Raw genomic sequence first — 26,583 nt, forward strand, 5'->3', positions numbered from 1 at the left:
ATTTTGTTATTTTGTTCATCAAAGGCTAACTTGGCCTTCAGGACAAATTTCATGGCTCGGATTTATCCAGTTACCTATTGAATGCAAGAATGACTTGAAAAAGAGGTGAAATGCGCAACTTCACGCCAAGTTAACACAAACTAGTAGAGGGTATTTGCAACTGAGGTCATAGGCATAACTTCATTCATTGTGTCAAAGTTTGCTAGTATCCGTTCACCATGGAAAATAAAATTCAAAGCCATTATGTTGGTTAATTAATTTGTAGTGAAATCCTCTGAGCTTTGAACCTTCCACCAAGATCAAACAGGACGATAAGCCATGAACAAAAGCCGCGTATATCTTGTCAATTCTGAATAATGGATCCCATTAATCCCAAATCAAGCTGGTTTGTTAAAAGAGTCAGCATCCACAAGTACAAGATCTCTCCATCTTATATGTGCTCCGAATAGATGGTCCATTGTCAAAACTCTACATGATTTACGTTCTAACTATTCCATAAGGGTCAGAACAAGGGTTTAGTTCGTGTAGGAGTGCAGGAGTGCAGGAGTGCATGAGTGCAGGGGGGAGGTGCCTACTCATCCCGAAGGTCAATGGAATATAAATTGAAGAGCTGCCCTATTCCAAAGAAAATTCTCGCTTGCTCTGAATGAAGATCGACGAGCGGTTTTCCAGTCCAAGGATTTTTGTGATTCATCTTCTTTCGCTTTCGTTTGCTATAATTCTTTAGTGGGTGGGCGTGAGGACCCTCCTTAGCCCCGTAGTACCACACACAAACACGCTATCAAGGGAACCCTGGGCACAAGGGATAGCTATGTCAAAGAAATAAAGTGGCCGAGGAAAAAGGTCTGGAGCACGAGCGAATGTCGCCCCCATTGAGGCTAAGAGCGACGTGGATTAATCATGGATTCCAGAGAGTGGATTGTCACCAAACAATGCCGAAAAGAAACGCATCTCCAAGGTGGGCGCGACGAGCGCTTATCAATGATAATGAATGAGAATTCCAGCGATCGCTCTTGAAAAAAAAATGGCTATGGAGTCAACATTTTCATTTTGAGCAAGATTAGACTGCGTGGATGAGAATTTGGTGAATCTCGAATGAGAGGAGAGAAAACACGACCTACGCGATTGAATGGAAGATAAATCTTCAAGAGAAGCCTTGACACCACTTGAAATCAGATCCTGGAATTCAAAGGAAGAAGAACAAAAAAAAACAACGGGATCTTTGGACACCACCTAGAAACTCTCGGCTGAAACCAAAATCAGGGAGAAGCGATCTGATCCCAGAGGTTTGGTCAAGCCAAGGCAAAACCAGGATAAACAAGCTGAGACCAATGCAACAGTCCCAAAACATGCCAAGTGCTTGGGCTACCTTCACAAGCTACCACAACTACCCAGTTTGTTGGTTGGCGTGGTTGACGGTGAGAGGTTTGGCCTCAACCCTGTTTTTCCTTGGCGTCTTCTGAGATCGTAACTAACGATTACAGACAGGAAACTTATGGTCAGACACTGCCTTCCCTAGATGGATGAAGCGACGCAGCCTGTAATTATAGTTGTCAGAAACCTGAGAAGGCAATACCAAACCCTGGCAACTTGCTGATTGCACTTTTTTCACCCTTCATCCAGGTGGAGTTATCGTTACTTTTACTTGAATGTCCCTTATTTTGAAAACGCTTTACACCTCATAGTCACCTCTACTTATTGGGACACAAGCTAGGGTCATATCTCGGGTCTAATGTCCTACGAGTGTTCTTATCTTTCATTCAAGTCTATCAGGTTAAACGTGTTTCCTTGACATCCCTCAAATCATCCGCACGATTGAAAGTAAACAATGTGGCTAAGCAATCAATACTCATTTGTGGTTCCTTTGACCCTCGCCCTGAAACTTGGCCGAGCCACCATTTCCTGTCACTTTCGCGAGAAACGTCGTCCTTCCCCTTTCATTTGTTTGCCTTCTCCGTCTACAGAGAAAGAAAGGAGGAAACCGAGGGCGATTAGAGCGCTATTACCAATTATTCAGAGGTCAATCATCCCCATTGAAGCAGCTCAAGTTCAAACGACAAAATGGAGACTCCCTCAGCTAAACTCATCACATCCACGTGCCAAAGAAAGGTTGGCACTAAACCGATGGTTTCCTCTTCGAAAGGAAAGTTTGCCAGACCCGCAATGACGGCGAGGCAAGGGAAGATAATGCACAAACTTGTGAGCACTTACTTCTTTGAGCAGACCCACAACTAGATTTGGCCACACGAATGAATAGCTATAAACAAATTCCCCTACCGGTTTTGTTGACTTTCAACTCCCATATTTTTACAAGAGAACTGGAAGCAAAACGGCAGAATTTGACATGCCTGATATAGTACTACTCAGATGTTTCTGATCGTTGGTGAGAGCGATCTAACGAAAAGACTTCAGGAAGCATCCGAGTAAAGGAGCTTTCCTTCGTCCGTGGAGGTCGAATCAGCCGGGTGACTGGATTTTAACGATTGAAGGGTGTAACTACTGTACATTTCGTACCGTTAAATCTCAACAGCATCTGTTTGTTGAAAGGAAAGGTCATTCACGAGAAAAACCTAACGAACATGCAGGTAGTTCTTTCAACTCCCAACAACGGATGATTTCGATTTTTTTTTTTTGAGCAAACTTCAGAAAATAGGCCATTCGTTCGAGGAGTCCGTCCGCTCAATTTGCCACTCTCGCCAGCTAGAATTTGTCAAGAGTCAAATGCTAAAAAGCGTCAAACCTTCTTTTACGAGACACATTCGTAGCAGGAAGCCATAAACAGTGGGCTTGTTTCCACTTCAAAAGAGCATACAGTGGCAACTCCATCCTGTGAGTTCCTTGACTCCGTTGTCGGTAATTGGCCGGCTTGATACTGTCTTTGGTGTGGCAAATGCTTCCATAAGCTCACCTTTGGACAATTTCTCACGTCCAACTGATGAATTCAAGATGTTGGTCTCCGGTTTTGAAGACTCTCTGATTTCATCCATTACACTGATTGTCTCGTAATGAAGCGTAAAACGGAGAGCCATTTGTTTTTTTGAACATCTGATTAGATGCGGTAATCTCAAGCTTTTACCTTCTCTTAAAGGTTTGCTCCACATCTAGCCAGACCCACCATTGCCAAGTTAAAAGACGATTTTTGCATCCAACGCCTTCGCTTAACTTAGGTCTGTAAGATGAATAACCCAAGCTTCATCCCACATTTGGCTCGATTTGCAGTGAGCAATGACAAAACAAATGAAGCAACCCACCCTGCCCACTTGGAATTAGCCAGGCAAAATAGAGGCCAATGTAATCGGCCTACTGACTACTCACGCACAGCCTTTCCCAATCTCTGACGGGTTGATGGATGGTCGATAAAATGACTTTGGGAGAGGGTTGCAGGAAACATGAGGGGCCAATTGACTTTTTTTTTAACCTGGGCCAGGAATCTATCCGTCATAGTATGAACCGGGTCTACGCCCGCACACTGTCACAATCATGTTTACTTCTGTCAAGAGCACCAGCAATCACGGCAAAAACACCGAGATGGGAACAAATTGGGACAAAAAATCGGATTAATTCGGATTCCGGTGCCATTACAAGCCAGGCGGCGGCTCATGGTGAGCGAGCATTGTTGAGTATTACTCTTACCTGCATGAATGGTATCCTTTAGATGAAACTTTTGATTGTGCTTGGGGAAACGCTTCAAGTTGCGGCCCGCCAATTGGAGTGTGCCGGTGGCAGCCGCTGATTCCAGGATCTTCTCCGTCGAAGCCGTTAAATCGGGGTTGTAGTGGCTGAGTTGGCCCAAGGGTGGACTTCGCCCATGGCCAACACTCCCACCGGCACGCCCCGTTCCACCATTTATCCCCATGTTGGGGGCGATGGTTGAGGTGGTCATGAGACTGGTAGCGGCCATCACGTTCCACAACAGGTCATGTTAGAGCGATCTCTCAACCCTTTGAGCTCCTCCAATCCCACTCAATCTACACTCTATGGCGGTCAAATAACCACACCTCACTCAACGTGCCACTTGTTTCTCTCGCTTCTCATGGACCCCCCCCACAACCACTCGCTCGACTCGACTCAAGCTTGGAGAAGGCCTCACTTGATGTATGCTTGATACCGGAAAAAGGGGGCGAGCAAGCTGGGCAGCTTCAAAGAGTCGAATTCGAAGGCCGCTTTGGGCCTTGGAACTATCACAGAAATCACGCCAATGGGAAAGAAACTCCCCAAAGACACATCACTAGTGATATAGAACGAACACAAATCACTCTGGGTTTCGATCACAATCCCGATGTTTTGCTCGGTTTTTCAAGTGCCAGAGATTATCGCTCGTCCGTGGAGTTGCCACTGCCGACTGTGGACTCTCGAGTCTGCGGTCCTCCGCACCACCCTCGGCGGGGCGAAGGAGGGCTCGGACCCGGTGGCCAGGGCTACTTGGACTCCCTGATCTTGCCTTGAGGGCGAGACGAGAGTGCTGGACTTGGGAGTTTTGCACCGGATCGTCTGCGGAGTGGCCGCCTCGTCTCTCAGGTCTTGGGCTCTGACTCATGTCATGGTAGGAGAACGGGAGGGTGGCGACGTGAAAAGAGAGGGTAGGGCACACACGTAGGGCCGGCCAAGCAGACATCAATGATAACGTAGGGAAAAGGCAAAGTTGAGTTAAAGAGAGGACGCCGGATTCGGCCAAGCTAAGAGGGAGGGGACCGAGGGGACGGATGGAAAGGCCAAGAATGGGATAAAAACTCAGGAGAAGTGTCTCTATATTATTTAGGGACATTGAAGTATAAGTCTTGTGACGACGTCACCAAAATTTTGTGAGCGATCATGTCCCCGTAAAAGTTGTGTGCATTTGGCCCGATCTTGTGGGAAACGCTACAATGACAGATGTTATTGACTATTAACAAGGGGTAAGGTATGTGGAAATGTATTTAAATGATGTGATCAAAAAATGAGCGCTGTAAACAATGAAATTGTAAATCAAAGGACATGTGCATGTCATCCGAAATCGTCCTAATTTCAATTCAAGTTGTAAGTCATGTAACGTCGGCAATCAAAAGTCCAAAATTGACATTTTCGTCTGAAAAATAATTTAGATAACTTAAATAGAAGTATATTAATGCGTATAAATTGTCAAGAACATTTTTTTCAATGGTTAAGTGCAATGAAATGTTATTGAAGTTCATGCTTTGAAGTCCAAGGGAATTCCCCAAAAAATGTTGTGACGTCATCAGTGGGCCTGGCCAAGGGTGGCAGATTGCAAATGTTACCACCTTCGCAAATAGTCCCGGAATCTTGGAACTAATTTGCAACTGCAATGTTTTGCACATATATTTTTACATTTATCAATAAATCTTTCCTGGAATCCTTGATGCATTTTTTGGCATTACAATTTCTTTCCTCCCTGTAAGTTGATAAATTTAAGGCAATTTTGGATCCTGTCTATGACATTCAAATTTTGATTTTTTTCAAACAACCTTACTATGAACCTTGAAGATAAACGATAGGACGTTGACGTGATACTTGTTCTCAAGCACCTGCCTTCTAATAAAATGTCATATTTCAATTTATTTTTTGTTCATAACATATTTGTGTCATAACTGAGTCAGAATAACAAGACCAAACAAAATAGTTTGCATTTTTCTTTTTAATCTTTATTGCGAAATTATTTCTCAAAGGGTCAGGTTATTTTAACAATATTAATGTACATTTCGGTCTTGCCCCGTTCGGGGTTCCATACTACTGTCAAAAGAACCAATCCTTATTTGCTAATTCCGGCCAGTCTTAATCATCACAATCAGAGCCCAATTGAAAGCCCAAAAACCTGTTTAGGGATTTTCATATTTATGTGAATTGTTTTGCACCCATAATGCTGGATAGGGTACATCGACATGCTAAGATAAACTAGATGTATCTAACTGTCTTTCCAATTGTTTCTACTAGATAAGCCGCATCCTTAAAAAGGGCTGGGAAACGTTGTTGATTGTACAGAACATTCTAATTCTTGTGGGTCAAGTCAGTAACGAATTTTGGCGCAAGTTTTGCCTGAAACTCTAAAACACGGAGCTACTAACTACTGAGAATGGTTCTTCCGGTGGTTTTGGCATGAGCGTGACGGTTCTAATATTTTGAAAGTGTAACAGTCAACTTAGCCATTGCTTATCGAAGTAGTAAATCAATTGTATTGGATAGCTGTTCCATAAGCATAAGAAATGATAAAGCCCTTGAAAGCTCCCTGCACTGAACTCTAAATTTCTTCCAGCATTTGACGTCATGATCATTTTTCTCACTTTCAGACTTGGTTGTATATACCTGTGTTTAATATCATCACGCTTTTTTGTAGCGGAGGGCGTACCGGTTTCTGTTCAAGCAATGTTGGCTTCTCAAGTTTGAATAGAGCGGGCGCCAGCCCGAATCTCGAAATTCAAGCAGGGTCAAAAGCTGGATGCATGTAAGCATAAAAGGGAGCCCTCAGATTTGTTTCTGAAAATAATTGAGGTTGCGCGATAGACGCAAGTTAATAACGATGACAATTTTGATCGCTGTAAATGAACTGCAATGACTGCAATCTAAGTTTACAATGTAGCTAAAGAAATTCAGAGCAAAAATATGTAGGACAAAACGAAATTGGAAAATTACACAGAATAAGCATCTCATTTTCAATCTGGCACTTGCGACCTGTGAGAAAGTGTTGCAGGTGCATCCAACCAATTTAAGCCTGACGGGATTAGCTTGAACATCAGGACAGTGGCCAACAGTGATGACCCACAGTGTCCTGGGATTTGTGCTCTTTGTGCTCATTTGAACCCATCCTCTGATTGGATTGAAATAGGACCGTAGAAACGTGTGAAATTGACCTCCGACAGAGAATCTGTCATTATTTGATTGCACTTGTGTTTGGGTTTTTGATTGAAACTCATTTTAGTAACCAATTTGAAATGCAAAGTCATTTGGCCGCCGCGTTCTGCCAAATATTGATCTGATGCGTGGAGTACGGCAGTATTGAAGCACTCCATGTCTGATGACGGGTCTTTCATGCGATAACATTCGTAAAGCTCTAACAAATTTGATGTTTCATTAAACAAAAAGTGTCTCTTTTTCAGTGAACAATGGAAACACTTTACTTTTTCGAAATATTGTGTCAGTTTTTCACAATCGCGGTTCTGAACACAATTGAGATGTGTACATATTATAGAAAAAAGGCTCAAATAAAATAAAAAGGAGTGTAGAAAAAAATTGACCAGAAGAAATAAAGATAAAGGCAAATAGCATATCTGTATGTGCCTGTGACATTGAAAATGGCAAATTCATGAAAAGCGCAAATTTAAGAACATTGAGAATTGATAACTAAAGAGACTAAAAAGCGGTAAAAGGTTGCTGGAATTGAGAAATCTCATACATCTAAGGTAATAGCATGTCAAAAGGGAATAACAAGAATGGAAAATGAAATTACCTTGGCTGAATTGATCATACTGGCGATTGATACAACCATGAACCACTCAATTAAAACTATACATACTTCTGCGGTGAGCAATTCCCTCTACCTGTACATTCACATCACTGGCAGTCCAGTACAAATCACATCTTACGACACACCCCGTACAAAGCCTGAGGGTGAGACAATTAAACACCAGCTGTTAATTCACTCTAGCTATGCTATGTTCTTATTGTCCTAATAAAGTTCCAAAATCTCCTGGATCTGAAGTTATTGTGCAGTATAATAATCTTTTATTGTGACTCTTGGTCATGTCATGGCGTAAAAAAATGACTATAAAATAAAATTTGATGTATGGAAAGGCCCAAAAGTCTCTCAAGACCTTGGATTCTCTCTAGCAATACCATGTTTTTTTAAAAGTTTTTTTAGGTTTTAAGGTATTAAAAAAGTAACTAAGACCACTTAGGAAGTATGTTTCAGTAAACGTCGCACATGTACGGAAAATGTTCAAATGAGGTGCTGAGGATCGCAAGATGAGAAACCTCGTCGTTTCATAACAACCAATTGCCTTGCATTGAAAGAGATCGTTGTACAATTCGTGCCAAATCTGAGCAAGGGATCAAAATGAACCCCACTACCTTTATAAAGGTCCCAATCGACATTTTTTGATGCCCATACAGTATGTAGGTTCAGAAGTTGTTCTGTCCATTTCTCTACATTAAACTCGATCAAGTTCTTTTTTGCCCATTGTCCAATTGGATTCTCATAATGGAAGCTCAAAAAACCCTAGGTCATGCTAAAAAGTACCTTATTCCGACATTATTGCCAAAAAGTTCCCATTTGCAAGTGTTTTCCCTAGATCTGATCAACCTGTGCTTGACCTCTCCCCGGTTCTGTTACACATAAACCTGAAAGTTAAAGCATAGACCAAAGAACCCCTGGACGGGTTATCATTGGACAACTTTCGAACTAAACTTTTGATTTGCAGTGAGCACTCCGTTTGTTCTCGGTTAAACTAGGATGATATTTTTACCTTCAAGATCATTCCAAATCAACCCCGCATTCAAGGACTAGCTCGGTCTGGCAACTCAAATCCGTTGGTAGACCAAATATCATATAAAGTTCAAAAGGTAAAAAAGAGACGAAATATGACATTTTCTTTTCTTAAAAAAGGTCTTTAATGCGAGAATGTCTCATTGGATCCGTTATTTTACAATATTTGTGTTAGCATGTATTAAGTCTTGTCCCATTCTGGGTTCAATATTTATTTTAATAGGACTGCGGATTACACTCCCTGTAGCGGTTAGAAAAGTCCATGATAAACCAAGTCGAAGAAAAAAAATTAACCAAAAATTAACAAAAAATGAACCAAAGATAAATAATGCCGTATGCTCGTAGTAATCAGGATTGGTTCAGAAAGTATGTTGCCTTTGGGAACGTTTTCAAGATTTTTTGAGTACAGATAAATGCTATTACATGTCAACAATTTGGCAATTGGCAATTGGCAATTTAGGTAGAGAAATGAATTACACTAGGCACCGTTGGGGGGTGGGGTGGGGTGGTTTTTGCCGTCATCTTCCACCCTTTACAACGATTGTAATTGTAATCTCACGACTTCTCCACTTTATGGGTTTATTTCCGGCATCGGGATTTGAACCTAGGACACCTGGGTAGATCAGTCTTTCCTTGCACGCGAATGCGTTTGCACATTTTGACATTTAAAACTCTTTAAAGCTTCAACCCGAGTTAATTGGTCTCCCTATTAGTCAAAAAAGTTGGAAGGCAGTACAATTACGACCGCTCTCTGACACGCATTTCTGACGTAATTGAATGAAGAAAAAATCTTGGAAGACATCAAGGAGACTCAACGTGGGGTTTCCCATTTCAAAACGTCAATCATTACCAAAGAAACCGTTATGTCCCTAAGTTAGGTAAAACTCTGAAGTCGTTTGTGAGTAATTAGTTACTATTATCACTTTGGGCAAATACCAATAAATTCAACATGAGCGTTATGTGTGGGGCTCGGGAAAAAAGTTTTTGAGGGCCAAATAATAACCAAAAGTTTTTTAGAAACCACCAAATACTTAATTTTCACAGGATTTTTTTTAAAAAAACTCAAAGATATAAGCCTGTTTAAAAGCAAAAAAGACTCCATTAAATTATTTTCGCAAAAGTTTGAAGCAATAACCAAAGGTTTCAATACATTTCCTTCTTTCAAAATATTTGCAGATCAAAAGTCCTTGAAGTTGTCTCCTAACTTGGACCCTCAAATTGATACCCTGAACCATCCAGGTTTTTAGATCAAATTTGGTTCCTCTTGGCGCTTAATTTTAGCTATCTCTCAGGGTGAAGAGACCTGGGCTAAAATGCAAATGTCTTTAGCTTTGCCCTTTTGCATGTAAAGTATTGAAGTTATATTTGCATTTTCAGGAAAAGCTAGAGCTTTTGGCAAAAAGGCAAGCAGGTATAATGTGAGAATTGGAAAACTACTACTATATTGCAACAAACCAAAAAGATTGGGACAATGCAGTATGCAGTATTTGAAGGAGGTGCAAAAGACATCTTTTACGATACATCTTCAAAAGTATCTGCAAGCTTTTTTCTCAACCAGAATTCAGAATCAATTGTAAGGTATGTCAAGGTTTACACTTTTGAGCCCTCCAATCCATTTCCGCCCAAAATTAATTTCAACTTTGAAAATAATTCTCCGGCGCCCTCCTTATGTGCATCGTGTTGGATTTGTTAATATCCAGCTTATACATCTCTAACAAACGGCCAAACTTTGGCTTTTTGCCCCCAATCTCGAAATGAAACCGGACCACTCAGTGTCTTCTTAACGACGTTCGTAGGGTTCGTTCAACAGGTAGAATGGTCAGTCGGTTGCGTAATTTAGTGTGCTTGAGTCAACCCAGACTGAACCCAAACTCATTGCAGCGCAAATCTGGAATGTGTATTCCGAAGCCACGTCTACGTACAATTGATCAGTTTCATCGCTTAGAGGATATTTTTGCACCACATCCACCATTTGATATGTTAACGAGAGTAGGACTTGCCCTTTGGGCACCTAATCTGTGACTCTGTCCACGAAATGGTTCAGTTTTTTCGGTGCTGACGTAACTCTGGTACGTGTTCGGCGCATATTGGAGTGCTATTATTTTTCCTGATTCGACCCTTCGTTTTGTTAAAGTGCAAGCAACATATTGTGTTCCCATCTCCAGAATTGGGCGTTCGCTCAAGTCGACACAACTCGTTAAATCCCCCAGTCCCTTTTCCCCTCGTCATCGGTTCCATCCAGAAAAGATAGTAAGGAGGGGGAATGTACAAAAGTGAGAACACGAAGAAAGCAAGAAGTGCCCACTAGTTAAGCTGGGGAAGAAAGACGAAAAAAGCACTCCGAGATATCAGGACCCATTTATTCGTTAGCGGGAACATTTTCTCGCTCACTTAGAAGGATGGACTGACTCTCTGTAGTCTGGGCTGAAAGAGCGTTGAGAGGTCGTCTTAGCTGTTTGAGTCTTCTCAGTGTGAAGGATCGTTGCAAAGGCTCTTTTCTGGTTGGATCAAATCGATTCTGAAAGCAGTAAAAAGTGGCCGCGAGACAAGCAACAAGTGGTGTTCCCGCGAGCCAAAGTGATTCTTGGTGACTGCATTCTTGACTCACGTTCCAAGTCGAGAACATGAACGTGGATAGTATACTCAACTATGAACGGGATCCTAGTGAGGATTTCTATAAATTACTGGGATGTGATCGCTCCTCTACTCAAGAACAAATCATCACCGAATTCAAGACTCGGGCCAAGAAATGTCATCCGGATAAGGCACGGATCAACAACCCAAACGATCCGGATGCTTTGAATGAGGAAAAACTACCCGGGAAAACGGATGAGTTTCAGCTCCTTCACCAGGTATGTTCAACTTCATCAAAATGGAACAGAAGGTTGTCCCATTTTAGAAAACACATGTGTCACGTGATACCGCCAAGTGAGCAAACAAAATTCATGTAATGGCTCTCCATAGCTTAACTCCTCGGTTTTCAAGGCTATCAAATGGCGATAATGGCGATCGTTTTCGAACATTTTACCGCCCACAAGTGACTACACGATCTTATGTGTTCCATTTTCAGGCCAAGTCGGTTTTAACCAATCCCGAGGAACGACGCAAATACGATAAATGGCTCGATTCCGGACTATCCATGAGTTACAAACAATGGAAGGGGATGCGAGAATCTGTTCACACGTCAATGCATTGGGCCACGCCCAAAACGACCGGGCGAATGTTGGAGGATCCTGCCTTAAGGGAAGATCAGGACGAAGAAGAAGAAGAAGAAATTGACATCGAGTTGAAGGGTAAAAGTTCCATAACCGAGGATGAAGACGGAGATCCTAGTGAAATGCCCTCTCTTCCAAGGTCAGTATCCAAGCCTCCATTGAAAAGGACTTTGGCCAAAGCCACTTCTGTTGATGGCGAACCTGATGATGAAGTCTACTATTCACCTACCGACGTCAATGCCATGGGTTTGAAGGTCAACCCGCCACCCAAAGATTGGGGCTGGGATGATCCGGGTTGGTTCGAGAAGAACTTGAAGAATGCCTTGCCCAAGCCTCCGGTCTCAGTCTCAGCCAACCAGACTTCTGGGAATGGAACGACACCCAAAACCATTCGAGGTGTCACCGAAAGACTTCTCGAAGATCGGAGACAGCAATTCGCCGATGGTCGACAAGATTCCTCGGTCAGTTCGGTGGTGATCATGGGGCGAGTATCGGATATGGAGATGCGACGAAAATTCCGAAATTTCGAGATCTAGATCGACGTTCCATTTCAACGTTTTTCTTAGTGCAATAGGCAGATGAGTAGTGAATGAGTGCTTTCGAATTTCTCTTTGTCATTGATTGTCATATCATAGTAGTAGTCCTTACTCTAGTAGGAATGGTACTCATTTGAAAGCCATTTTCTTGCCAACAAACGGTCCTTCTTTTCCAAGTTATGACGTACGGTAATGCAAGGAGTTAATGAGATAATCGGCCCAATTGATAATTGGCTACTGAATGAACCTTTCATCAGGCGGCATCACCGACGGTGACACAAAAAGTGAACCTTGAGACCAAGGTCACAATAACTTTCAAAGTCTTGAAACCATTTGATTTGTCATTCATCTTGGTTAATATTCAATGCGATTGTAACTCCTTCATGCGTCTGTTTGTCACATTATTGTTTAGTGTCCTTGTTCCATCAAATGTTCCTACAAGCTTTCAATGCCCAGTGAAGAGGCTTTCAAGCGATTGAAAACTAACAAACGTTCTGTACATTCATTCCCATTTACATAATAGAAATAGACGTGTTTATGTCGCAGTTTCAAAACATTCAATTTTTTATTGGTTCCTTTTATGGACAAAAAGCGTCTCTGAAAGCTTTCCGAAATCTAGGATTTTCTCTCACACGGTCGACGAACCAGATTAAAGCCAGAAAGAAGATGATCCACAACACGATGATTACTTCCAAAGTAACGATGTACAGGACAGGATCACAATAACCAATGTCACCCGAAGAGAATGACACATGCCCATACATTGAGATCACAAGGTATGAACCCATAATCCACCAAACTAACAATGCCAAAATGAAGGCTATTCTGAATACAACCAAAATAATCCCCCGAAACATGAAATAGGGGCTTTTGGAAACTACATTGGTCTCTACCAAACGTCCCTCATCCAAAGTTGCCACCCACATAGCCTGGGTGAAATAGTCTTGCATACAATGGAGAATAGGGATAGCCAACATTAAGCCTATCCCTGTACTAACCACCCAAATTGGTAACCACAGTTTCACTGGGCATTTTTCGAGACTCACAACGCCCAGAATGATGTAAAGCCCCAGGACAGTCATAAGTAAAAGGGATTTACTCCCTTTTTCAAAGGTCCTTTCATTCAAAGGGGTGTGCTCAGGCTTTAGCTTGGCAATGTCAGTAGTGTTGTTTTGTTGAGACGGGGGACCATTTTGACCAGTCACCCTGATCACACTAATTGGCGATATGTCCTCCGTTTCGAAGGCCTGAATCCTCACCACAAAATCTCCCGTACTGGCTCTTTGGAATGTAAAAATTTCATCCTCCGATGTAGATCCGGAGCGGTTATTGGCCTTTCCATAGTTTCCAGACGCATTTGTTGAGTTGGCCATCTTTAAGTCCTGTTCAATATTTCAACGTGTTTTTCAGAAAGAGGTATATTTCTGTAGGTTAATTGACATTGAATTTTTAAGCAACTTCGTTAATATCAGAGATCTTGAACTGCAGAAGTACGATCAAGTAAGTGGCCAAGGATCCAAACATGGAGGTGAGGAGACTCCGATTCAGGTAAAAGAATCCACTGGCGGAAAACCCGTAGTTCTCGTCGTACATATCTCGGACTCGCCGTATCTCAGCCACTTCCGCATTCGATCCGGATGCGCAAATCAAATTGGTCTCCATGTCTCGAAGCTCTGCTCGGATTCTCTTCATGTACTTGGATGTATTCTCGGACCCTTCAATGATGACATACAACCTGTAGACAGATGATGTTATGAGGTTTGATCATTTTAAGGACTACCGAGCGCTTGAAGTTGTTATTCAAAACGATGTTATGAACCTATTGAATATTTGACGAAGTCATCATTAGAGGGAAATTCTCGATCTCTCAACAACTGATTACCTTCCCAGAACAATTAACGTATTCGTTATGTTCATCTTTGAGGATCTCGTTGGGAAAAACCTTTCTCCTTTATTCATTTTACTTCTCATTTTGGCTTGTGAAAGCTGAAACTTACCGAATGGCCGGAATAAGGGCGTACAGAACGTAAGCCGCAATGAAAGGCCAAATTTCGTTGGAGGAGGGTATGAAGACCAAGAACGTAGTAAGGAGGTAGAACCCAAAGACCTCACTGATGACCAGGATAACTACGGTCACAAAGAGGTCATTGCCAAACGTGGTGCTAATGGCGTTGTACATCTCTCGAAGGATCTCGCATCGTTTGTAGCAGCACTCTCGATTCCGAAAGCCAGACACGTGCTCTTGACCAATGTGGCTCAAGAGACATTGGGCATGATGGTCCAGAATGCGGACGTAACGAAGGAACAAAAGCTCGGAAAACATATGGTTCTGATTCTCCACATAAATGGCCAAGACTGTCAAGAAAACAATGAGGACATCATAAGAGTTGAACGATGGGTTTCTAATGATGCCGTGGACGCCAGCCAAGTACACTAAGGAGGCGATCGTACACAAGAAGCAAACCGACAAGCGGTAGATCATCATCTTCTTCACCGGCGGGTTTTGGATTACGAATCCGTCGTTCAAAAAGGCCGAAAGGTTCTTGATGACCATGTTAAGGTTGGTCAGCTCTTTGGGGAGGGCCAAGTTGAAGAAGTAGAGGACAAGGGCGGAGCTCATGAGGAATATGTAATGGGAGATGATGGCGAAGTAGTCGGTCCTGGAGAAATTCTTGTAGGCAAAGATTCTGTCCCACAAGTCATAGAAATTGTACCCTTGATCAGTAAGCCATAAATAGATGAGAGACGTGACCAAACCGATGAAGAAGAACTTTACCATGAAGGTCCAAATCATGAGAGACGGGACCAAAGTTAATTTCATGAAGTCCTGGCTGATCTGAGCCGGAAACATGCCGAAGTATTGATTGAACCGGAAGTTGAACTTCAGGGCGAGTAACGGGGACACAAATCCCTTGTCCAGGTCTTCGGAGAGGCCTGTTTCCCCTGAGAGGGAATCATCCTTCCCGTTAGAGCCCAAATCTCCCTCGCTTAAGACGAATATTTTGGTTCCCTGGAACTTCATGTTGGTGGTTTGACGTTCACTCGAGAACTGATAAAGAGAGCTCGATTTCAGAACGAGGGTGTCACGCACTTGAAACCCGTGGATCATTGTTCGCGTGTCTCGATTACTACTCCAACGACATATTTCAAGACTTTCCAAGTGGGTATAAATAATCAATGGACAAGCCTCACATCCAAAAGTCTTCTTCTTATTCCTTGCTCAAAAGCCCAATGGACTCATTCAAAATCAATGTTGATATTTAAATGTACATTGGAACCAAATGAAATTGCTCAGCTGAAAACATATCCGAAGCAAATAACCCCATAAAAATGGCATTATGATTTGAAAAGGTATGGTCAAACTTTTACAAGGTGCTTTGGTTAATGTGTCCGTTTTTATCCTGATGTAGTTATGCTATACCATTGTGACGGTAAGTAAAATGAAAAGTTTGAACAAATTGTTTATGGGGGCCTTCAAAATGATATTTTTGGCAAGGATCATTACCTTTTTAGCCGTTTTTTTGTTACAATTAGGTGGTCCCATTTTGGGCTTAAGCATAGGGAGGGAGGAGGGGGAAAAGATCCACATAGCCTTCAGCTACGATCCCCGATCGAGACGCCAATCCACTTCAGTTGTTGGGGAGAGATCCGAGTCCATTTTTTAACCTTGGAACAAGAAAAGATCGTACGATAGAATGCATAAGTTGGATCTTATCCCGATCCCGGTTCGAACCCATGCACCCTGCAAGATTAGCCAGGTAGACCAATGCCTTATTTCCATTTGTCTTTCTGTGTGCCTATTATTGGAAATTTGATGACTCAACACTTGGTGGGACGGAGGCCTGTGATCTGATGATATGCACTTCGGTCGAATTAGAGAGCACCTTTGCTATGGACTTTATGTTTCTATGAGAGAGTGGTATTTGCCAACAAAAGATGTTCGTGTTTTAGATGCAATGTTGGATTAATCAGATCTAGAGTAACTCAAGAAAATTGTGCTAAAGAAGAACAAAATGTAGTGAGGAGTGTACGTTCAACGTGTGGGACCACAATTTAGATTTCGATCAGAAAACCAATTTGTCAAAATATTCACACACCCTTGATGAAAGTTTTATTTTCATACTTGACAACATTTCGTGCATTCATCGAATTTGCGCCATTGGACTTTTGGGTTCTGTCATCAATCCATGCTTAGGTCCGACACAGTGGAATTCTGAGGATAGAAATGAAAATGAAGCAAAATCAAGTCTATTTTTCCCCACATGATTGAGCCCTTATGATGTTCTCCTGCTCGAACTGATGCCGGAACAAAATCATACTGAGCCCCTTGGGAGACGTGAGCTTTGAAAATGAGTGCTATCCTAGCTGCTGTTTGCTGAAACGACATGTTTAGTGGTCGGAAAGTTAGGTTTACTTACGTTCAATTAAGTTCTAAACCTTTTCGACCAATTCTGGACAAAGCAATTATTTGGAAATTGCAGTAGTTTTCGAATAACCTAAAGTAGAGCATTATCGATAACTTGTCAAACAAATGATAAAAATCGTTTAAGAATAATATTTTGATGCTTCCGCTTGCAATGAAAAAAAGGGAAATAAATTAAAAAGTGTGTTGGAAATTGATGCACTCAGGTAAGTTTTTTTTTATTTCAACAAGATGCTTTACTTAAACCAAGGTCCTCATTCATGTTTTTGTTAGAACGAATATGCAATTCAAGTGGACATTACTGAACTGCTAACCACTTCCCTGATTCGTCCAGTATTACGATTTTAGGACATGTCAAAATATGGTCCCATCGAAGGATCATACCCATGAACTTGCATAAAATATGTTGTGTTTCTGATTGCGTTATGCCCCGTTAGTCTATCAAAGCCATTGAACAACCAATCGAATGCATTTTTGTTCTTTTTTTTCATTAAATAGATTTTACGCTTTCGTGACCTATTTAGGCTAAAATTCACAATCTAAGAACAAGGTAGTCTAACAAAAAATCATAAACTGTTTTTCTGTCCCTTAGAGATCTGGCTTGATATTGCAAGCAACCAAACTGTTCTCTTCAATCAACCCAGCGGACAACTTAACCCAGTAGTCAACTTGCCCAATGCAATAAAAGCTAAGCCCTTGATACTTCTTTTTATGTAATCTAAAACAACAATTGAGATTGATATCATTGGCTTAAATTAGCTTTAACATTCAAACACCCAAAAGTGATTCCATCAAGAATGTAACAGGTAAAAAAGATATTATAAAATTATGACAAATTCTGATAATGACTAATTATGAATATCAATCAATAATTATGACAAATTTCAATTTTTGTTTCACAAAAACAAATCGCATTTAACCAAATATGCTGCACTTGCTTTTCTTTTTATGCTGGGTTAAGTAGTCTATCGGGTCGAGTTGTCCATTGGGTCAATTTGACTACCGAGTCATAGGTATTTTCCGCTTGATCTGGGTAGTTCTAGGTCGGTTTGTCTCAGCTTGATCGAGTTGTCCTCGAATGAAAAGCAATGTTTACCTAGTGTACAACGGAATTTTTTTGGCAATATCCTGTTTAAGCTTGGATCATATGGTTTAACGTCTTCAAATCGAATAGCTCGTGTTACGAACGCTTTTCCTTTCAAAATGCTACGGCTCTGTGTCATGGGCGTTATTGACCAGAAAATGTACTTTTGCTGAATTTTCGAGTCAGATGATTGTTAAATTATAAACCGTAAGCTTGAATTATACGAACAAAAACAAGGAGACACAATTAGGTGGTCCATTTTTGTTGATACATTTGGTATTCGCAAACACGCCTGGAGACATAGAAATATTTTTCTTTTTTCATTTTTGCAATCGAGGCACAAACGAACTTGTTGAGGCTTAATTCTGAGTGGTGATAACTGGGCTAAAAAAGTTAGTGATCTCTTGACTGAAGATTTCTTATACTTGCTTGGTTCAACATCTTTACTCAGGAAACATTCGAAAGGATTCTTTCCTCGGCTGTGCGTCATTTCCCTTCGGTTTGACACTCAGCACCATTGACTATTAAACTTGTGATAGCAAGACCCAAAGAAGAAGCCGCATGGCTATCCACGGAGAATTAGAGAAATAGGCTTTGGCCCCAAGGGAAAATTTGGTATCCATTTAACCATCTACTTCATCCAAAGCAGACAATTAATACGATCAGTTCTTAGCAAATAAATGAAATTCAACCAAGCGAAAAGCATTCTCGTTTGTCTAGTGGATATATTTCATTTCAGATGATGTAAAAATCAAGGCACAATAATTAAACGAACTGATTTTTTTTTATTTAAGGTCAACTTTAATGAAAGTAAAGCAAAGATGGAACATGCATTTTTTGAAAATCGTAAATGACTTTTGACAACCAATCAAATATCATTGAGATTTTTTTTCACATAATAACCTTTATTGAGACGGATTTGTCATTGCAGTTCTAGTAATTTTTTGCATATTTACATGATGGCTTCTCAATTAAAGTTTTTTGGAAAAACTCCAAAAGTTCAATGCCTGAGTTTTCAGGGTCCACTGTGTTACTAATTCATTGAAAATTCAGTTTTAAGGAACGTTAGAAATACTATCAGTTGAAATATCAATTATTATTGGAAAGTAACGGGTGTCTCTTTTTCTACGGATGGTTAAGTAAAGTTCTCAAAATTATGCATAAAAAAGGTTCTCAGTATGGAAATAAAGATGCAAAAAAGCAAGCCCAGGATGTAAATAAACTTCAAAGACACTTTGTATTGTTATGGCATATGGCATATTAAGGTATTTTGAGCAATTTGTTAAGCTTGACACATATTTTCTAATAACATGCTCTGATTCCAATGGATCAGTATCTGAACAGTAATCTAAGACTTAACAAGTGTGGATGGCTGGTGTCAGGGTGTCTGAGATGGGGACTGAGATTACAGCATGGAAGGAAAATTCAAGTCTTTCCCGGAGATCACCAGTTTTTATACCAAAGGAAACCTACTTGTTATTGTTATAAATCGACTTCAGTCAATGCTATTCTTTGAAAGTTCTCAGTGGGTTGCTGTTTATGGGGTTTTGTTTGACAAAATATGCTCATTCAACATTTTCCAGTGTTTTTAGGATCTGTATCCTAAGAAAGTGATGGCAGGCAGGACCCTGAATTGTCAAGTGCAGACATACGTCAGGGGTGCCAATTTTTCATCAAAATTACGAAAATACAAATTTCGGCCCAAACAAAATCAGTCAAAAGAAGCGTAAAATGCAAAAAAAGTGAAAACGTACCAAAGACGCAAATGATGCAAATAAAGGTTCAGGGTGCAAAAAGATACAATGAAGGGCAAAGGATGCAAATAAATGTTATTTGCGTGAGTTTGAGAACATTAGTTACAAGTCAATAGAATTTTTCCCCTTATTTCGTATTAAAATATGGTTCGGTAAGTGTAATGTATGCCCTCAAAACTTTTAGAAGTGTTTTATTGCAGAAATAAGAGAAGTGTTTTGCTATTAGTTTACTGTGCAGCCGTAGCAAAAAGGATAGTTTGAACACCCTTTTTCTGGCAGATTGGCAGATACTTCATCGTATGACCTCAACCCCCAGCTGGTCCAGCCCCGTCATCTGCCACCTATGAACCCTCACGACGGTCTTGGATCTCGATCTTGTGCAGCTGAGTGACTGATAGATGGATGAATCAGCCGATTTTTGAACGCGAAACGGACCTACCCACGCCGTAGAAATTAGTGAAGGTGGCCAAGGTGACCGAACAAAGTGGCCGGGATCCTAGAGAAGATGTCCGCCTCGGAGGCATTGGATACCAAGAGAAAGATTGAAACTTGGTAAGCATCGAGGCATGTGATTTATATTCAATCATGCCATCGTTTCTCGCAGTCTCAATGCTTTCATTTTTTGGTTGAAGGCTTTGTTGGAAGAAGAAAGGTCATATCTTCAACCTCGGCCCAAGCTGACCCACGGACGCACCAGGCCTGTCGTGTCCCTTCAGGTGGGAAATTGCACCATGGGCGGATCACGAGTGGATTCCCGCCTCCCAATGAACCGGATTATCTGAGAACAATCCTGGTGAAAGTTCAACCCAAATCACAATAGTAACCACAATGAGCTGCTCGAACCCTGCTTAAATAAGTGGCTTGGTTTCTACACCCATCATCCATCGCAAGCATGAATAACTTCAATTACATCATCTTTAACTGGACTAGAAACTTCAACTCAAGAATATCTGAAAGTGTCAAATGTGATTTACATTTTCGCGGCCATGAAGAAGAAAGCGGCTTTCAAGTCAAGCCAACCTAGACCGGGCTATAGACGTCTGGGAAGACCACCTGTCCTACTACAATCTATGTAAACCTGTACGTTCAACAACCGCATTCATAAAACAATCATCAATAACTTCATCTGGACACCTGAAGTCCCTCGTTAACCCCCTATACATCCTAATAAGTGGAGAGTATCGAGGATAGAAAAGCTCATCCAACCTTCACCAATTCAAAATATACCGATTTTAACCGACATGTGTCTTTTTAATATCCTTACAATATTCTATTGGCTTCACTAGCCACCTTCTGTTAAAATCTAATGATGCTATTGATTCAAATGCGTCTGAGGATTACTGGATAGACCAAAATTGTTGGGATGATGTTATTGACATTCTTATCACATCAAACACCTCGGATTCCATCAAAGATTTCTGATAAGTGACATGACCTTTGTGGGGTGGTGTCCAAGCACAAAATGCCATCGAGTAAGTAAGGGTTGGGATGACCTTGGCGATATCGACACAATTTCTGTAGGACCAGTTATCAAGTCAACAAGCAACAAACAGTATAACAACTTTGTCCGGAGCCTGGTTTCCGAATTTGCTGAAGTTCATTTACTTGTACCTCACATCTTATAATATATGGGGAACGATTGGCTGCAACCCTGTCACAATTCATTTGCCATTTATGGTGTCAAGGTTTGAAAAGACCTTGTAGGCCAAGTTTAGTTTGTGCATGGCCTTATCCGTGGATGCGGTGACCAAAGAAATCAAAAAGGTTTTCCCATTACCGATCAATACCGCTTAAAATGTTCGCTCTAAGAGAATCTTTTGAGGAAGAAACGGATTGGACCACGGAGGCAGATTGAAAGTAAAAACTTGAACTGTATTCATAACCTATTGTATATGTTCCGTTAATCAATACATTGAAAAGACGGTTTTAGGAGTTGGAGCTGTATAATTTCTGCCGTAGTTTGTGCAAAAGGGCAAGTTGTTGGAGAACTTGATAGTCGTGGCCTACTTTGGCTTTGGCTGAGACATTAGCAATTTGTTTTAATATAAAAGCAAGCAAAACCGTATTCTTTATCACTCAGAAACACCATGTCTACCATAGACTGTATGCTTTATTCGCTAGTAACATCCATAATCAACATTAGAATTAGCCACATGACTTGTTCATGATGAACACTGGATCTTCTGAGTACACTAAATTCGTTTATACTTCCACTATGTTTGCAGTTTCGATTCTGGCTTGGAAAACTTGAGTATACTGAAGCATAGGTATGTACTGAGACTATGCTTTGAACGTTTTCACTCTTATTGCGTGAAACATCCCAGCTTATGACTTTGCTCTTACACGTTACACGTTCTTGTCAACTATTTTATCCCTCTGCCCATTTAACCACTCATTCTTTTACTTATTTATTTATGATTATTTACACATTGACATAACCAGAAGTCACGATAAATGGTTATTTACCTACATCTAAATTTGCTTACGTCAAAAATTTAAAACATGTATAGCCCCCTTACGCGGCACGAAAAATGATTTGCAATCTACACTTCAGAGGGCGCCTTGTGATTCAGCCACTACCAAATGTAGGGCCTACTGGCTAGATTCCTCTTTATTGAATCATAATGTGCTTTTGTTGTTTTTGGCTCAATCTACCAAAACCTTATGCATAATTAGTGACCTGGGTCACATACTGTCCGGAAAACATATAGCTTTCATGGCAAGTTACAAGTAGTGTATTTAGCAATCTACCATAACTCTTCCCGTTTTGTTGTGGCTGTCTGACGTTGCAAATAAGGGCCCTAAAGGGGTAAAGAAATGAAGAGCCTCTTTTAATGCCCTCTGTGAATCTTTTCCACGCATTCAAAGATTTGCTTCATCAAATTGAGCGTCAGATTTTCATTAGAAGGTACTTTTTAGTAGACTTACCCAATAACATGAATGAACCTGGAGGAGATTGGTAACACTCCAAAGTTGAACTCCTGAAGGCTGACTCTAAGAATCCCAGATTTCAGCCCTCAACTAGGTATGTGTTTTTGAGATTCGCTATTCCTTCATGACGTTTCCACTTTCGAATGGTTTGAGTGTGGACACCAAAAGGCTCACCCACCTCCCTTAACCTCCTTTCAGCTATATTTAGATCATTTATAAATTGGCATTAGGTTTTCAATCGACCCTCGTAATGTAAACTTGGGGTTCCATATCAAATAAACATTTCAGCGTGGGGAAAAATTGCCAGAAGGCACCAACGTGGCCCTGAATTTCTTTTCCCCCCTGTACTATACAAGTATTGAACTATTCAAATCTGGAAAGTCACACTACAGAAGTCAAATAATCTAATCTAATAAAAGCAACATATTGTTCAATGAAAGTTGCAGATCATACCATTTCAAAACTTCTTGTTAAGCTTTTTTCTGGCAATTCCCGGTTTTGAAAAAGAGGTCAAATGGCACAGGCTTTTTATACAAAAAGCATAGCTTGGCCTGTGATGTGTCCCGGGGACAGCGTTTATCATGTTTCAAGGGCGGGCAGATTAACATCTCGTGTAAAGTCGACCTCAAATAATAGCTCCTTATATCGAATGATGTTCAGATTGAGCCTCCGAATCCGGTCATAAAAATAATTATTTTTTCATTCTTGTTTGATTCGACGACTTCAATTTCTTTTGCAGCCGACACAGTCGTACGTCTGAAGTGATTAAAGTTCTCCTTATTAACAACAAAAATGAACTCACAAGAGCGTCAGGGCATTTCACGTGACACTATGTTTTACGTCATATTTTTTTCCGAAGCTATATGACCTTAAGAATAGTGCGATTTGCCAGTGCATTTGAGAAATAGGTCACAAAATGAGAACAAACTATTTATAAGCAATTTACGAGAAGCCCTCCCAAGAAACACTCATTTACTAAAAGCAACAGCCGTATTCGTTCATCCAGAGTTTAATATAAATAAAAAGTGAAGGCGTTTAATTATATATAATTTTGTCGGGATAATGCCTGGAGAATAGATCGTTCCAATTTTTCAAGGTCTACCGAACCTGTCGTGTTTGGTAACTGTAAATAAACTGTGCCAGGTCTACTCTCCATTGCTATGTTTGTAAGACATAATTAACAGATTGAGTTGTCACATCCAATTGAAGTAGTCATTATTCCTATTACAAGATCACGTGTTTGGAACGTCACCATGTTTATTGTATTGGTTCCGGTTTTAGCTACAGAAATGATTTGGAAGGTCACTTAATAAGGCTACGTTCGATGAGAAATTGAAAGAGCACTCTAGGTTAAAACAAAAACAAAGCAAATCCGATCACGGAAGATGTTTGAAAATGTCTTTATCGTGTATGAAGTGACGTACACTTTCATTGCTCTCTAATCAAATTGTTCTCTGACATTGAAGTTAGGAGTTATTCTACATATGACTCCTACATGTCGAGGTATTCTGTAGACTTTGATTGTGATTGACTCTGGATAAGTGTTCCATTTATCACCATAAATTAGAACTAAAGCCTAATATATATTCCTTGCGAGTTAAAAAATAATGGCATGATATTTCTTTGCTCATTAATATCCATTCATTCCAACGTTTCGCAAGGTGTTCAGTTCAATTATTCATTTTTTTTTAAATAGTTGGTAAGTTGCGTATTTCTTCATTCTAAAATTTTTTATTGTTCATGTTTGATATTTGGCTGTTAGACACGAATTGGGCGGGTTAGCTTTTTACTTCCCTTTTTCTATTTTAAGATTGTGGGATGCCATTTGCAAAGTTAGTTTTTTTTGTAGGATGGCAAGACAGGATATCGTAAAAGGAACTTCTTGCCCATTTGCTATTAACCTTCAACTAATATCATGAACTATATATTTAATGGTGCCATTCGACTTAGGTTTGTATGGGATCTAAATTTGAGACAGAAGCGTTCTCCAGCCAATAATTTGTTAATGTCATGGATCATATACATATATGTGTATGCAATTAACAAGGATGCGTTTACATCTACGTTGAAACATCACATTTAATCAATCTTAAGCCTTTGTCAAAGAGAAACAAAATTCATGATCTAAACACTTTAGGACTCCAGAGGCCTGAGCATTGGTAGTTACGCGCTTTTCCTTTTTGGACCAAAAAACAACCAAAAACATCAAAGATATTTGGCTAACCTTGAATGTTACAAAACCCTATGAGTCATAGGTGTTACTTCTGTGGTTTTCATGCCGATTGTAAACGCATCCCAAGTCATTAAGCCAATTAGCTGTTGGAGAATGAGAACATATTCTTTGTTCACGCCTGAAAGTAACGCCCCCAAAGCTCTCTTACAGAAGTTGCAAGTTCCGTAAGTGCAATTCGTGTTTGTTTCCCTCATTAAAAGCTGGTTATTCCTGACGAGCTAAAGTAGTCTTGGAAGCTGCGTGTGCATTGCAAAATTGACAAATTTTCTTTTCGTACTCTAATTAAGGGATTCATTGCTAACAGAAAGTTTAAAAGGAATGATCATTAATTTTAGGAAAGGGATTCTCCAACCAAGCTCACATTCTTTGCTCCTTACCTTGTGAAATTGTAAAAAACGAGTTTTTTGTTCACTGATGCTTTGTTTCGGGGACCTAAATTCAATATACCTATGAAGACACTAAACGTTTTTCCAAATGTATGACCTAAAGGGCCTAAATTGACAAGTAGGGTGAAAACCGAAGTCCAGGTTCACAAATGACAACCAAGGACCGGCACAAATGTGATTGAAACTAAACATTGAGGAATCGAGTGCTATTTGGCAGGAAGTATCAAGCTATTGCTACTTTATTTGCTCGTGAAGTTTTTAAGATTTCTCAATTTAGTTTTCTCATCTATTAATCTGCTATAGGCTTCGAATCGGTCCCAAGACATTGAATAAGTACGAGCACCAAGTACAATGTAGAATTCTGAGTGTCTTGCCTACACTGTCTTACCCTAGAGATTCAAGGCTTGTCAGAAAAGATAGAGGAGGAAATTTGTTTTGTTTCCAACTACTTTTGTGGTCAATTTGATGCTGTGATGTTTTAAAGCATAAGTGGGCCATCGATAATCACAACAGAAGTGTTTCGTTAAGAAAATTCGCTGTGTTTTATTTGATTCCAAAACACCTTGACCTAACAGACAACTCAACCCGAGAAAAAACACGACTCAAACCGTACACAGAAATTTGCTTGCTAAATTTTTGGCCATCATCTGTTTGATCTTTTTTATGCGTCAATCATACTGAAACTCGGGTTCTTCTTTGATACCGATCGTTGATTTGTTCTTCAACTAATGGTATGTGTGCCAAACAGAGTTATCTCTACAGCAGTGTATATGATCCGTCAGACAATGATGTAAGTGAGCTCATGATTTTCAAGTAGTAGACATAATTTTCTCGAACAACCGGACCCTCTACGTTTTTCATCAATGACGCTTGCTCGCACCCAAAAGTGTACCAATCACCTTGGATTGTAATAAGAATTTATTGAAACGTAATTACAATTACATTCACATCAGAGGTCTGATCTTGTAAAGATATACGTTTGCAAGGACTGCATGTCTGGCATTTTAAAATCAGATTCGTTTTTAGCAAAGGTGCATTTAAATTCACCAGATACGATGTATGTATATTTGTTGTTGACAATATCCACCAAACGTTCATAATCTCAAGTCCTGACTTGAAGAGGCGATCTCAATTCCGGCTGAAAAGAGATTCCCGACGTAACGTTTCTTACTTTTGACTGAGGACCTGCCATGTCATTCTGAGAGATGAATATCCCGAAAAAACTCGTTCAGTTTCATTGCAACCTTGGAACTGTCACTAAATTTCGCGTATCGGGTAATTACCCATACCTTTTCACAATCTCAAAATCTGCACGAGACAAACGCATCAAACACTTGATGTCTAATACAGTCGCTCTCCAAATTCGACACAGTACAGTGGCTCTTGACAGTTTCAAGTTTCTCGTTCTTCCTCTCATCGAAATGAGCGGAGACTCCTTTGCTCTGGGAGAAGCTCCTCCAACGCTAAGCTCTTCCCCTTGTTTGCCCAAAGGAGCAAAACAAGCCTCTGAGCTTCATTCTCGACTGCTCGCCCTCCCCCCACAGTTCT

The 26,583-nt window shown here is 40.5% G+C and overlaps 3 protein-coding genes across 8 annotated transcripts in view; 1 reads left to right on the plus strand and 2 right to left on the minus strand.

The window, feature by feature from the left end:
- Window positions 1-4,564, minus strand: part of LOC131883202 (leucine-rich repeat and calponin homology domain-containing protein-like) — a 33,202-nt gene extending 28,638 nt beyond the window's left edge. For 2 of the 6 annotated variants that reach the window (XM_059230595.1, XM_059230591.1), the window contains exon 1: window positions 3,634-4,564. In XM_059230595.1, coding sequence (XP_059086578.1) covers window positions 3,634-3,901 — 268 coding nt within the window. In that variant the 5' untranslated portion in view covers window positions 3,902-4,564. The remainder of the gene's footprint in view (window positions 1-3,633) is intronic. The other 4 variants (XM_059230593.1, XM_059230594.1, XM_059230592.1 and 1 more) reach the window with 3 other exon arrangements.
- A 5,751-nt stretch (window positions 4,565-10,315) lies between these two features.
- LOC131883793 (dnaJ homolog subfamily C member 12-like) lies at window positions 10,316-12,780 on the plus strand. The gene is made up of 2 exons (XM_059231356.1): window positions 10,316-11,325; window positions 11,544-12,780. Exons 1-2 carry the CDS (start codon window positions 11,098-11,100, stop codon window positions 12,222-12,224), a joined length of 909 nt encoding a protein of 302 aa, XP_059087339.1. The 5' UTR covers window positions 10,316-11,097; the 3' UTR covers window positions 12,225-12,780.
- Window positions 12,781-13,643: 863 nt separating this feature from the next.
- Window positions 13,644-15,364, minus strand: LOC131883792 (uncharacterized). Its single transcript, XM_059231355.1, has 2 exons — window positions 14,222-15,364; window positions 13,644-13,959 (listed from the first exon to the last, which is right to left on the minus strand). The coding sequence occupies exons 1-2, from the start codon at window positions 15,331-15,333 to the stop codon at window positions 13,674-13,676; spliced, it is 1,398 nt and encodes a 465-aa protein (XP_059087338.1). The 5' UTR covers window positions 15,334-15,364; the 3' UTR covers window positions 13,644-13,673.
- Window positions 15,365-26,583: the final 11,219 nt, after the last annotated feature.

This window comes from Tigriopus californicus, chromosome 7, assembly GCF_007210705.1.
Source record: "Tigriopus californicus strain San Diego chromosome 7, Tcal_SD_v2.1, whole genome shotgun sequence".
NCBI classification, from domain to species: Eukaryota; Metazoa; Arthropoda; class Copepoda; order Harpacticoida; family Harpacticidae; genus Tigriopus; species Tigriopus californicus.